General features: G+C 34.5%; 1 protein-coding gene across 1 annotated transcript in view; it reads right to left on the bottom strand.

The window, feature by feature from the left end:
• ME1 (malic enzyme 1) overlaps positions 1-15,381 on the bottom strand; it is a 189,691-nt gene that overhangs the window by 97,470 nt on the left and 76,840 nt on the right. The window contains exons 5-6 of the mRNA XM_045498908.1: positions 11,806-11,967; positions 126-229 (exon numbers count right to left, since the gene is read on the bottom strand). Of these exons, the coding sequence (XP_045354864.1) occupies positions 126-229; positions 11,806-11,967 (266 nt within the window). The remainder of the gene's footprint in view (positions 1-125; positions 230-11,805; positions 11,968-15,381) is intronic.

Here is a 15,381-nt window from a genome sequence, read left to right on the forward strand (position 1 = left end):
ACAAATCCCTTCCAATTACTAAACACACTACACCAAACTTGGATACTTGTGTAGTTTATTATGTTAGGTTATCTTTAAATTTTTGAAATTCAATTCGAATAAAGATAAATAAAGATTATACATACTTGGAAGAAACTGCCTCCATGAACTCATCCAAAAAGTCATCATATTCAGGACCTCTCACTCTTCTCTGCCGTAGCCCAATGTACAACGGATCTTTAAGTAAATCCTATTAAAAAAAAAAGTTACCATAGATATAGAAATAATTATAGGTATATCATTCATACTTTCTGAGCTTAGAAATGGAAATAAAATCTTTCCATACTGAGGCAGAATTCACCTACAGAGTGTTATATTTTATTAGTATTACATATCTACAGTATTCATATGTCAAATAAGAAAAGTAATTACTAGACATTAAAACATTCTGCCTTATTTTGGGGATAATAAAAGGAATTAAAATCTCTCAGTAGTGCTAATTAGAAGACTTCAATTCAGACTTTACAGGCAAAGTTTATCATATAGAAAAATAATACTGAATTTTGAAGTATTACATTAGTTTAGGAAATGGAAAGATACCAATTCTTTTCTTAGATTTATTTTGTTTTTGAAAGTAAAATCTTCAACAAGCATTTTAATTACAGTTTTAATATATTAACTGGCTGATATTAAAAATAAATTTTTAGCCTTAACTAAAGTTTTCTTAAACTTTTTAAATTTTACAAAGCTCAAGTTTACTCTGTTCAAGTTTTGGTATAAGTAATAGTGTTTTTTATGAGATCAATTTTTTCAATGTATAAAATGCATACATAACAAAAGCTCTCAGTAAAGTAGGAACAGTAAGGTAGGAACTTCCTCAACCTAATAGAGGGCATCTGTGGAAAAACCACAGCTAATAATATATTTAACAGTGAAAGATTGGACGCTATTCCCCTAAGACTGGAAATAAGCAAAGATATCTACTATCACTATTCAACACTATACTGGAGACCCAAGCCGTTACAATAAGGCAAGAAAAAGAAAACATAAGAATATAGGCTGGAAAGAAAAAAGTAAACTGTTTTTATTTGTACATACATGATCACGTACATGGAAAATACTTAGAAATCTATACACACAAAATAACCCACTAGAAAAAAAATATGTGAATTTAACACAGTAGATCTAAGATCAACATACACAAATCAACTGTATCTCTATATACTAGCAATGAACAGTGGAAAATGAAATAAAATATATAACCTCATTTACAATAGCATTCCAAAACATAAAATTCACAGGGATATATTTCGGAGAATGTGTGTAAGCCCTATACACTAGAAACTACAAAATATTGCTGAAACAAATTTAAAAAGACAAACTGCTTTTGTGGACTAGAAAGAAAATTGCATTCTATGTCATGTTATAGTGAAACAATGGAAACAGTGTCATCTTCTGTAACCTGAAACACAGACGATGTACCTAAAGAACTTGTGAATCTGGCTAAGGAGATACCCGGGCAGAATGCTGAATGTGTAAATTGGCTTCTCTTAGCTGTATGATAAGGTCAAAACAGAGATGAGGTAAATAAGGAAATGTTTAGCTTGTGAGCAAAATTTAAAGAGAATACAGAGGACACAAGACTTGCTTGTGAAAGATTTCCAAAGTAAAATAAGGCCTGCAGTCAAAGATTCAACTGTGTAGTTAGCACACCTTTTGTGGAAAACTCTGATTTAAATTGGAGCCTAACAGACCATCCTGACTAGATAAAAAGAACTGGTTCTGCAGCATTCTGATATGGCAGCCAATGTCAGGAGAAGGTCTGTTTTGAAAAGAATTATGAGTAAGTCCTTTCTTTAATGAAGTAGACAGTCTCATATAAAAAGTCTTCAAAAAATTTTTTAGGGTACTGTACTATTTGGACGATTTGGAACAGAGACACTCCAAAATGAAAATACTTCTCTGGGCCCCCAACTTTCCACAGGCAGAGAGCAGACAGAGAAAGCTATTCAGCTTCAACATCGCCATTTCTTATGGAAAAGGAGGGATAGCTCAAAGGACAGCGCCAAGAGCTCAGACTCAGATCCAAAAGCCTAAAAGAACAATGAACTACAGAATCACTCTTAGGAAACACAACCAGGCCCCCTTCAAAAAATATGCCCTCCCCCTAGGTAGGCAGCCTGGCAACATGTGTCCAGTGGCAATTCAAAATTGCCATGAACCACTGAGAGTAATATGATTCTTATTCCTCCCATTTTGAATCGAAGTGTTGATTATGGTTATTCTGTTCCTACCTCACCACTGAATAGCTAAGAGCAGCCACACCAAGGAATAAAACACAAGAAGCTTTATTTGCATCTAGACCTGATTTAGATGACAGGATCCTGAACTTTGGGCCTGCTGTTGTTGTGGGATGAAACTTCTGGGAACCTAGGATGGAGATGTGCATATTTTACATGTAGAATGTAAACAATTTGTGAAGGATGAGAATCTAGATGGAAAAAGGCTGTGATAAGCATCCTGGCCTTCCTACCAATCCCAATGAATCAATAACATTAATAAAATAGTAATTGTTAGAAGTCACTAAATTTGGATGTGGTTTATTATGGATAAATGATATGTTTTTGCAGGTGTTGTGATGTTAAAAGGTTAACCATCTGAATCATCTGAGTTGGGATTTGCTAAAAGTCAACAGAAATTACAGCCCAGTTCATACCTATTATCCTAGTATAGTTATTAACAGCATCCTCTTTCAGTGGGTTTGGCCAATAGATTATGTGGTCATCCTACTTATAATGTACTACACAACGAGTTAAGGCTTTCCAACTAGCTGGAAGTTAACATATTTAATCATATAAATGTATTTCAGATGAAATGTAAAATCTAAAACAGTGCTATTGTAAAGCCCAGCTGTTTTGTGAGGCCTGAAAACTTTAAACAATCTACTGGCAGGCTTCTTAAAAGCTGAGGTTGAAGTGCCAATGAGCTACTAATGGCTGCCAGAATTAAAATACCTTCTCCATGTGTGGAATATATTTGGACTTCGAAAATGTGAATTAGAAAAAGAACACAATTGAGAAAAGATGTTACACGTCCCCTCTTCTCTTTTCTCTCATTCTTTCCCATGCTAATAATTAAAGTATATATCATAAAGAAGTCCAACTACAATGAAGGGTCAATTATGAAGATTTATAAACAAGATAAATCTTTTGAATTAAACCAGGCAGTTATAAAATTCTTCCAGTCATAATGTCCTTGTCAAAAGTTACTATTTTTAAAAAATGTCATGACAATTAAGGCTTGAGTGCATTCATGGAGAGCTTTCTGACCAAAAAAATTAGTATCTACACAAAACAATTTAACAATATTACCCAATTTTGATAATGGCTCCATAGACCAACTAGCTTGGCATACAAGTGATATTAATTCATTGTATTAAAAACTTCTTATGGCCATGAGTAAACATTTAGCACATCTTTGATGGAGAATAAATGAAAGACTTCATATTAAGCAAACACTTAAAAAAGGTTAGACTTTCTTTAGCAAGAGATGTCACATACAATACATGTGGTGTCACTAACGACTTATAAGCATGAAAGAAGGAAATAGAGTAGGGGAAAAACAGTAAAAGACAAAACATATGGAAATATAAGAGAGTTCCAAAAAGGAGAGAAGGAGGGAATACACTGGTGAAGCTAATTACTCATTAACAATATCCCATTTCTGGAAACTTGGAAATTTTTATTCAAAGTATTCATTTATTTAATGCTAAAAGAAATCATTATCAACTTTCACCTTGTTCTGATCTCTCACATCCCTGCCTTTCCAATATGGAGATGGAGAATTAAAAAATATTTTCTTAAGAATCAAAAAAATAATTTATTTTTCACTCCTAAATAGACATTAGTGTGTGTTTAGGGTTGCCAGGCATCCTGTATCTGTGGATATATCCTAAATTTAATGATTTTTATCCTGTGAACACCCTAAATATTCTGTATTCAGATTTTTTCCAACAAGTTACAAAAATCTGGTAGTCAGAAAAAAAGTTTCTTAATATTTTAAGGATTCTTTTTTCATTACAAAGGCAATGTTTGCCTATCAGAAAATTTGAGAACACTGAAAAGTAAAATTAGAAACAAAGAATACCAATAATCTCTACTGACTACTAGCATCTTGATGCATATTCTTCTAGGTCCTTTTCTTTATGTCTATGCATGTAGAATATTATCCCTCCAAATGTATGACAATATCATAGACTGTTTTATAACCCCTTTTCACATAGAATATATCATGAGGAGTTTTCAGGTCATTAGATGAACACTTTAAAAACTTGTGATCTGTATTCAAATTCTGGCCTCCTAGAAAGGATGAACAAATTAACATCTGCACCCAATGACACATAAGTACAGATCTTTCTTATGATAGACTTACATCCCAATAAACCCATCATAAATTGAAAATATCTTGAAAATGCATTTAATACACCTAACCTATGAAAAGCATAGCTTAGTCTGGCCTCCCTTAAATGTGCTCAGAACACTTATATTAGTCTACACTTGGGCACAATCATCTACAAAAAGCCTATTTTATAATAATGTGCTGGATATCTCATTTAATTTCTTGAATACTCCACTGAAGAACAGAATGGCTGTCTGGGTACAGAATGTAAGCGTATTGGCTGTTTAACCTCGTGACCGTGTGGCTCACTGGGAGCTGCAGATGGCTGCCTCTGCCCAGCATCACAAGAGAGACAGAAGATCATACCACATACCATCGGCCTGGGAAAAGATCAAAATTCACAATGTGGAAAAAAAAAAAAAATTCACAATGTGAAGTATGGTTTGTACTGAATGCATATAGCTTTGGGACCAATGTGAAATCCAAAAATCCTAAGCCAAACCATCATAAGTCAGGGACTGTCTGTATATCTATTTTGTTGCAGCTTCAAGTAAAAGTATTATCTTTCCATAAATATATGTGTGTGTGTGTGCGTATATATATATATATATATATATATACATATATATATAATATACATATAAATATATAATAAATATAATACACAAATATTAAATATATAAAAATACATATATTTGTATATATAAAATGTTGTCAAGTAGCATTCATTTGTATTTTTCTTCTAATACTGTTAAATGTTTTTTATAAGTTTATTGATCATTTTTATTTCTTCATTTGTAAATTATCTATGCCCATATGTCCCTAGGCAATTTTTACATTTCACATTTGACATTTTCTTATTGACTTCAAAGTGTTCTCTAAATATTCAGAATATTATCAATATTTATCTGTAATGGTATGAACACTCCCCACTTTAGCATTTGTTTTTAAGTTTTATTTATAATATACAGATAATCATTTTCTTTGTTGTTATTTACTCATTTTCAAATGAAAAAATCAGGTTCTGTAAATAGTATATAATTTTAGCTATTTTGCTGGCTCATATGATCAGTACAATTAAGCAAACCAACTGCCAACATTCAGTCAAGAGTCTGAGACATAAAATTTTAAATATTGCATAAAAGCAATACTTTAAATGTCAGCATGCATATGAGCTGGCACAAATTTTAAAAAGTGGTAGAAGTAAAAGTGATTAAAATCTGACTGTGATTCAGTAAATCTAAAGCAGGGCCCAGGATTCTGCATTCTTTTTTTTTTTTTAATGTTTTATTTATTTTTGAGAGAGAGAGACAGAGAGTGAACAGGGGAGGGCAGTGAGAGAGAGGGAGACACAGAATCCGAAGCAGGCTCCAGGCTCCGAGCTGTCAGCACAGAGCCCAACACAGGGCTCAAACCCACAGACCATGAGACCGTGACCTGAGCGGAAGTCAGATGCTCAACCAACTGAGCCACCCAGGCACCCCAGGATTTTGCATTCTTAACATGCACCCCTGGTAATTCTGAAGTAGTTGCTTCATGGAACATATATTGAGAACCACCAATTTCAAATTTATATTATTAAGTTAAAATAAAAGTATTCTACTTCTCCAAAGGTTTCTGTCTCAGGTAAATATTTTGTCCTATTTTAGTTTATATAATGGGTATTCCTAAATAGATCACAAACTTCAAGAACTTCCTGATAGTTTTAGTGCGTATAAACCAAACTGAAGAGACCTCATTTCATTTCCAAGGCATTGGTTTAGTATCTCAAAAAATAAAGAAATTCTTGATACCATCCATTATCATCTAATTTAGAGAGGATGAGATAAAAAGAGACCACAAAAAGTAAGCACATGACACTACAAACCGAAAGCCTGGAAACTGAGCGATCTTCTTTCCTCTGGCTTTACTGTAATGATTAGTGTTCATTCCAGTGCAGGATCACTTGTCTGAAGTGACAAGCAATCCCATAATATGAAAGGAAGAAGACAGAAATGAAGGAGGGTGGAGGGACAAATGACATTCTATCTGGGACCCAATGGTAGGCAGAATAATGAGTTCCCCTATTCTTAGAACAGTAAACATATTACCTTATGTAGCAAAAAGGACTGGAGATGCGATTAAGGGTGAGTCTTGAAAATTGAAAAATCTTTCCTGGCTGTAGTCAGAGAAAGAGATGTGACAATGGAAGTAAAGCCAGAAAGACACTACATTGCTAGCTTGAAAATGGAAAAAGAGTACCATGAACCAAGGAATGGAGGCAGTCTTTAGAAGCTGGAAAAGACAGGATATGAAACACAGCCCTGTAGACACCTTTAATGATTTTAGCCTTTTGAGATTTGTCAGACTTTTGACCTATAGAACTATAATGTAATATATTTGTGTTGTTTAAGGCATTAAGTTTGTAATAACTTTTTACGGTAGCAATAGAAAACTAACACATTAAAACCACATTTTAGCGCCAACACTAGTTTCTGTGCAAGGGTTAAAAGATACATGGCAGCTATATATGACATAAGATCTGTAAGGTTTTTCTTCAGTTTCTCTCCATCATAGCTGGTTCATGCCAAATAGGAAGAGCAGTTTCTGAAAGACAAGGGGGAATTTTCTGAATGCAAGAAGGCTTCGACTTTGTGAGTTCAAGTTCCAGTAAGGATTCTAGATCTAGATACACTGTAAACATGAACCGAAGGGCAAACGAAACATAAAACCTGAATCAGAAATCTGAGACCTAGAGCAATGATTTCATAAATAAAGAATAACTATGCAAAAAACAAGTACCCATGCCCTCTTTAAGAGTGACCAAATGTTATGGGCCAAATTGTGTCCTCACCAAAATCGTATGTTGAAGTCCTAACTCCCAACACCTCAGAATATATTTGGAAATGGAGTCTTTTAAAGAGGTAATTAAGTTAAATGAGGTCATTAGGGTGGGTCATAATCCAATATAACTAGTGTTCTTATAAGAAAATATTAGAACACAGATGCACACAGAGGAAAGACCACGTGAAGACACTGGAGAAAAACTAGAGGAAGAAAAGCCAAGAAGAGGGACCTTAGAAGAAATTAACCCTGTCAACACCTTGATCTTGGATTTCTAGCCTTCAGTACCCTGAGAAAATATATATCTACTGATTAACCACCCAGTTTGTAGTACTGTTTTGGCAGCCCTAGAAAATACACCACATAATACATGAAGCAGTCTTCAAGACCTAATAAAACCTAGATCAGCATGTAGGGGACACAAGGAACATCTACTCACATCTTTAGTCAAACAGCAAACTTTGATATTGGTCATTTATATAAGAAAAATAGACAAATAATAAACACGATTACTATGAAAAGATTTTGCAATAATGATTTAAAAAGAAACTGAATATGGGATGCTGTTAAAAGACAACTGAAGAAAATTTACTTGAAGTAAATTATATACAGCAACTGTTTCACAAGGAACATAAAGAAAATGTGATCTATAAAGTAACGGATGAAAAATAAGACAGACATACATATATCTTGACTAAATGAATGCTTTGCTTTATTAACCTAAAGAAAAAGAGTATTTTTTAGCCAAGCACTTTTATGGCTCAGTTTCAGTGTCTTTGTTCTTTTTTTTTTTTTAAGATTCTATTTTTAAGTAATATTCTACATCCAACGTGGGGCTTGAACTTATAACCTCGAGATCAAGAGTCACATGCTCTCCCAACTGAACCAGCCAGGCACTCCATTACTGTCTTTGATCTTTAAACCTTCTTTAGGTGAAAGCTGCAGAGATTTAAGAAGTCAGGTGAGTATGATTTATACCAAGTGAAGAATGTCTTATCAATGGACTCCTAATTTCTTTCCTGTTTTCATTACTACTCAATATAGGCATTTATAATAAAAGACGAAAACATTTATAATTTATAAAAACGGATCTAGTTCTCAAACTTTCCTACATTATTCTGGATAAGGAAGTAAGTTATTTTATCAATTGTTTGTATATTTTTACCATGAGGTGCCAAACTGGACAGAGATTCACAAAAGACAGAAGATTAAAAGCTTTTACCACAGGGAAAAACAAAAAGTCTTTATCACAGGAATATTTTCACAGCAAACAATTTTCCACATGTGAAAGTGGAACATAAAGCAGCAACATAAAAGCTCCATTATATTTTACACTGTCACATCGTAGTGAATTTTGTCTTCTCGGTAAAGCAGCAGTAAAAATAAAAAGAAAAAATGGTCAGAATGAATTAAATAAGAACATTAAGAGTTAGTAACTCATCTCAATCTAAATATTTCACTATTCTCCAATATATATTAATTAAGAGCTATAAACATAAAAATTCAGGTTATATTGCTCATAAGTTAGAATGTTACTAACAGATTTTGAACTCCAATAGCTAACAGAAAAATAAAATCATGTGTTGGAGCATTTCTATCTATTTTAAGCAACAGAAAAGTTAATCTAGAATCTAAATGGCTTCTATTCTTCCTGATATATAAGTGCTTTATTGTTAACAAAATACAGTTGATACGTGTCCCAAAAGTGAATAAAATTATGAAAAAGTTAACTAAAAAACAAAATATATTCTGCTTAATAAATAAAACATACCTCTATTAGTTTTTGGAAAAAAAAGAAGACAGATTTATACTTAAAAAAAAAATCATTCTTCTGATGAGCCAAATCAAATATCACTATTTCTTTGCTTAAAATCTTGAATACCATATAACATTAGCAGAATAAACATTGTTGCTATTGCAAATGGAACAATTTTTGTTGATTAGTTATTACAAATACTTAGAAAAGCTGTTGAGTTTTAACATTTATTTTATAAGCATGGGGCGCCTGGATGGCTCAGTCAGTCAAGCGTCTGACTTTGGCTCAGGTCATGATCTCATGGTCCATGAGTTCAAGCCTCGCATTGGGCTCTGTGCTGCCAGCTTGGAGCCTGTAGCCTGCTTTGGATTCTGTGTCTCCCTCTCCCTCTGCCTCTCCCACGCTCATACTCTGTCTCTCTCTGTCTCAAAAATAAACAAACATTAAAAGAAAATATTTATTTTATAAGCAATCACTTTACTGAGGGCTCTAATTTGGTCATGACAATTTTTACTTGATTTTCTTGGTTTTCATCAATAAACATATTACCTATAAATAATGAAAACTGTGTCTTTTCCAGGAAACTATCACCTTTGTTTTTCTTGTCTTATTGCAAAGGCTAGTAGTTTCTGAATAATCAAAGAGAACAGTGATAACAAGTGTCTTGATAACTTTAAAGGAATTCCTCTAATATAGCACCATGGATTATGATGTTGCTAATAGTTTGAATAATTTTTGACATTAAAAGTATTCTGCAGGATTCAGTTTGCCAGTATTTTATGAAAGATTTTTGTTCCTGCATCTATATTCATAAAACTAACATTTAATAAGTACTTACAAAATGTTAATCACAATCATAAACACTCTAAGAGTATTAAATTGTGGTAACTCTACAAGCAGGTACTCATTTTACAAAGGAAACTGAAGCACCGAAGAGTTCAGTAACTTTTTCAAGAGTACACACCTAGAAAGTGGTAAAGGTAGGAACATGGGTAAACATGAGCCAAATTATCAGTTTCTTGTTATGTGCTATTTTTCTTTTTTACCAGGTTTGGATATCAAGGTTATGTTCTTTTCAAAATGAAATGTGAAGCTATGAATTTTAATATACTCTGGAACATTTTATAGAGTACAGGAGCTACATTTCCTTAAAAGTTTGAATGATCAAATCCATAATCTTACATGAGTTTAAAACTGAATTCTACTTAATTTAACATTAAAATTTAGACCTATTTTTCCTTTTGTGTGTTTGTCTCTTATATTTTTGTCTACTGTTTACATAAATCTGTGACATGATTCACAAGCATTCAACCATTTTGGATAGAGCCTGACCATTTTACTTAACAGCCTAGGAGCCCCAACTAACTGTCACAAGGTGGAGACTGACCACACCAGAAAAAATTACCATGTGACTTGGGGTAGGCGACTTTGGTCCAAATGTAATCAGTCGAACAGGTGCCCGAGTTCACAGGGGCAATCAATCAATCAATCATGTCTAGGTAATAGAGCCCAAATAAAAACTCTTAACAGTGGGGGTTACATATCAATCTCACACATTAATACCACAGGGTAACTTGTCCTGACTCCACAGAAAGGAAAATAGAATCTTCACATTTGGAACCCTGAGACTCTGTCTTATGCATCTCTTCCTTTCACTGATTTTAATCTATATCCTGTCTCTATAATACATTATATTGTGACTATAATAGCTTTCAGTGAGATCTGAGTCCTTTTAGTGAACTATCAAGCCTGAAAGTCAGCTTTGGGCAATCTCCCACACTGACAGCACAGAGCCTGCTTGGGATTCTCTCTCTCCCTCTCTCTTTCTGCCCTTCTCCTGCTTGTGCTCTCTCTCTTTCTCTCTCAAAATAAATAAATAAAACATAAAACAAAAATATTTCCTTTATAAAGGTTAAATGAACATTCATATATATAGGAAGTTAAAAATTATAACTTTCTTGGGGCGCCTGGGTGGCGCAGTCGGTTAAGCGTCCGACTTCAGCCAGGTCACGATCTCGCGGTCAGTGAGTTCAAGCCCCGCATCAGGCTCTGGGCTGATGGCTCGGAGCCTGGAGCCTGTTTCCGATTCTGTGTCTCCCTCTCTCTCTGCCCCTCCCCGGTTCATGCTCTGTCTCTCTCTGTCCCAAAAATAAATAAACGTTGAAAAAAAAAAATTTTTTTAAAAAAAAATTATAACTTTCTCTATTAATGAATATAAAAACTGTTCAAGCTAATATAATATATTACTAACGGGTCAATTGCTTTAGAAGGGAAGAAAACAACTATAAAAACTGTACATATTCTACCTTTAATTTCTAGTATGTATCACTATAAATGAATCTAACTATTAGCAACAAAGGATGAACAAAAATATGTACTGATATACAACTTTAAGATTCTAAAATACTGATCCAGGAATGAGAAACACTAAATTCCAAATCATCTACTACAGGTTTAAACAGACTTTTAAAACTACATTTCACACTGATTAAACTTAGTAAATCCTTTGGGATTAGTTCCTGCATAGTATGGAATCAATAATTTTAAAAAGTAACTATGATCTCCTAAAGTAAAACATATACTCTGTAGAATAGTGGTGTGAATGTTCATAAAAGGATCCTAAACACTAAAGAGCTAGTAAAGGATTAATCTTGTTATAGAGAAGGGGAAGAAAAAGGGAAAAGAGAAAGAATAATTTTCTTATAAGACTTAGGGGAAGAGTTTGAGGAGGGAGGGAGAACTAGACAGAAAAGAATGAATTTCATGAAGTTCTTGAAAAAAGCTCAAAACACAAGAATTGGTGCTATATTTTAAGGTATTCAGCTGTCTTATAGACTTAAATTGTTTACCTCATTTTCTGTTCCCACATCCAGAATAACAGGCAGACATTCTTGAGGATTCATCCCTCCACAGGCTGTATACAGTGCCAGCTTGCCCACAGGGATGCCCATTCCATTACAGCCAAGGTCTCCCAAGCCAAGAATACGCTCTCCATCAGTCACCACAATAGCCTAGAAAAGAAAAAAAAAAGTATCTATTAATAGATGTTTGAAAATCCAGGGGCACAGTTCCTGGTCGCTACTTCTGAAGTAGAAGTCTCTACTTAATGTAATGAAACATTAAGCTATCAAAAAACATAAACTGAATATACATGTAAGAGATTTTATATGATCTTAAGTGTGGACGAGTGGAGGGAAGAAATAAAGTTGATATGTGTTTTTAAACTATTTTTTAAAAAATACATATATACAATTAATTGGTTAGTGAAGAGAGAAGAGACGATATGCACATAAAGAGTCAAATGACTTTTGTGGTGAGTGGGAAGACACAGGGAATTAGGAGCTCAAAGTGAAACTGAGAGAAGCTTTGAAACCAGTACCATCCACTTTGAGCATGATTTTGGGAGTGCCCTAGTTAAATAACGCATGACTGCTAAGTATCCTCCAAAAGCTTTGATGTTTACTTTATGCATCTTGGCACCATTTTCACAGCAATTTTCACACATCGGACTTTCAGAGCAATGTTGAACTATCCTCTTTAGCAACCTAACCACTGGATATTGTTCTACCATTTTTGAAATATGCCAAGTCCAGTCTGCTACTTCTTTTACCTGGTAATCTTGCACTAGACTCAATGAATTTTGTGTATTTCTTTCCAATCACCTTGAATATCTAGGAGTCATACATTTTAATCATGAGGAGATTTTATTTCTAATTTATTTGAGATCTGTGTGAAATTAACACATCTAACATCCTTGTTCTGTGACTCATGGCCATTATATGAATTTAAGCAAAACCAATCTCATGAGACACAATTTATTAGATTTTCTATAAACTGCTATACTCATTATTTCCATGGAGCCTTGGGAAAATGTCAGTCATTTGACCTTAAATAAATGGACAAATTAAATTTTGTTTCTTATTTGTAAAATGGGAAGAATAAAGATACTGTACAGAAGAGGTGCATAAAAATAGGATCCCACTCTGTTTTGTTCACTACTGTGCACCAGCACCAAGCACAGCATTTGGCACATAGTATACAATGAATAAACATTAGTTAATTGAATAAATCTATGATTCAATAAAATGATATGCAAAGTACTTAACCATAGTTCCTAGTATATTACAAATCCTCAACAAATTGTAGCTATCAATACTATTATCATCAAGAGTTTTACAGAGTCGTAGTATTTTTGAAGGGGAATTTAGAATATATTTAGTCCATCCCTCTTATATTATAGATTAGGAAATTAAGATCAGAGAACTGAAATCATCTGCCTGAGGTATTTACCTGGTTAATACCAAAGAGCCAGAAACCAGGTATGTTAACCTCTAGTACGATGTTTTTCCACTATGCTATAGTGCAGAACATATTTTAAAATATACTTTTGAGGGGCACCTGGGTGGCTCAATCAGTTGAACATCTGACTGATTTCTCTGCTCAGATCATGATCCCAGTTTTGCGAGTTCGAGCCCCGCACAGGGCTCTATGCTGACAGCACAGTGTCTGCTTGAGACTCTCCCCCTTTCTCTGCCCTTTCCCTACTTGTGCTCTCAAAATAAATAAATAAACTGAAAAAAAAATGTAAATACACTTTTGAGATCTTTTTACATTTCTGTTCACCTATATTATGCAGCTCTTAAAGAACTGCCCTAAAAATAAATACATTTGAGAAGTGGGTGAAAATTATTTTTGCATATCCCATAAAGACACGATCTTTGTCAAATTTTCCATGTCTAATCGCAAAGGGTCAATAGGTTATGCTGTTTTGAAGAAGGCAACTTGATATCACTGGGTTAGCTGGCTCTGATTTAAGATAAGAAAGATAAACAAATACTGCAGAAAATGGTAACTTTGCTTTTTAAATTAAAACCAAATTTCCAAAGTCCAAATACTTCAAACACATATTTGAGATTGTTCTATTTATCATACTATCATAAACAGAGGTACTTTTATCTATCGCTGATAATGTATATTTTTATAAATGTGTCCTTTAAACAGGTAAAGCCAGTTGGCCTGCATATATTTTAAAAATATTTTCAGGGGCGCCTGGGTGGGACAGTCGGTTGAGCGTCCGACTTCAGCCAGGTCACGATCTCGCGGTCCGGGAGTTCGAGCCCCGCGTCGGGCTCTGGGCTGATGGCTCAGAGCCTGGAGCCTGTTTCCGATTCTGTGTCTCCCTCTCTCTCTGCCCCTCCCCCGTTCATGCTCTGTCTCTCTCTGTCCCAAAAAATAAATAAACGTTGAAAAAAAAATATGTATTTTCAGAACATGGGGCGCCTGGATGGCTCAGTTCTTTAAGCATCCGACTTCGGCTCAGGTTATGATCTCACAGTTCATGAGTTCGAGCCCCATATCCGGCTCCGTGCTGACAGCTCGGAGCCTGGAGCCTGCTTCCGATTCTTGTCTCCCTCTCTCTCTGCTCCTCCCCTGCTCACACGCTCTCTCCCAAAATAAAGATTAAAAAAATTTTTTTAATTATATATTTTCAGAAGATATTTTAGGACAGCAACATAGTCATATAACTTAGATATGATCTGAATAATAATGTATATAATGCTTTCCAGGTTTCATTAAAGATATTTAGACCCAGGGAGTTGCTACTTGTGATTTTCATCCAGAGATGCGTGGGTGGCTCAGTCAGTTAAGCATCTGACTTTGCCTTAGGTCATGAAATCACGGTTTGTGAGTTTGAGCCCTGCATTGGATGAGCTGAGTCCCGCTTCCGGTGAGCTGGAGGCCTGCTGTGGGTGAGCTCGAGCCTCACTTTGGGTGAGCATGAGTCCCACTTCTCTCCCTCTCTCTCTACCCTTTGCTCACTTGCACCCTCTCTCTCGAAAGAAAAGAAGAGGTTGAAAATAACATAGTATTTCCATTTATTTTTTATAGCACATCTAAATTAAACTAAATCTATGTCTTATATATAAAGTCAAAGAAAAATGTTCTTTTTCTTCAAAAATTTTATTCCCTAAGCTCTTCTCTCATCCTGAGCTATTAATTTTATTATATAAATATGCCATGGACATTTATAAAGGCGATAGCTATTTGAGTAATTTTTAAAATGTTTTGAGGCATTTGCTATTTTAGCTGCTTATGTGCCTTGTTACAAATGTACATTTGGAGCATTAATTCGCAAACATTTCAACATTGAAGGGTAGATCTTAATAGTGAAGGAACCCTCTGAAATACAAAAAACTGCCATCTACACAGCTTATCATTACATTGACCTTCCCTTGGCTTTTGTTTTTACCTACTCTATCTCCCATGTAAGGAAAATCAAGCAGCTGGATGTCTTCTATACAACAGTGAAGTCACAACAGCAGGATTATCTCAGTAAGACAACTGCAATTCTCTCAGTGATGTCTGCATTTCACAAATTCAACCTTCATCCACTCTGTCAATTTTTATCTGGGCATTACCTGACT

This window comes from Leopardus geoffroyi, chromosome B2 (assembly GCF_018350155.1).
Source record: "Leopardus geoffroyi isolate Oge1 chromosome B2, O.geoffroyi_Oge1_pat1.0, whole genome shotgun sequence".
Lineage (NCBI taxonomy): Eukaryota > Metazoa > Chordata > Mammalia > Carnivora > Felidae > Leopardus > Leopardus geoffroyi.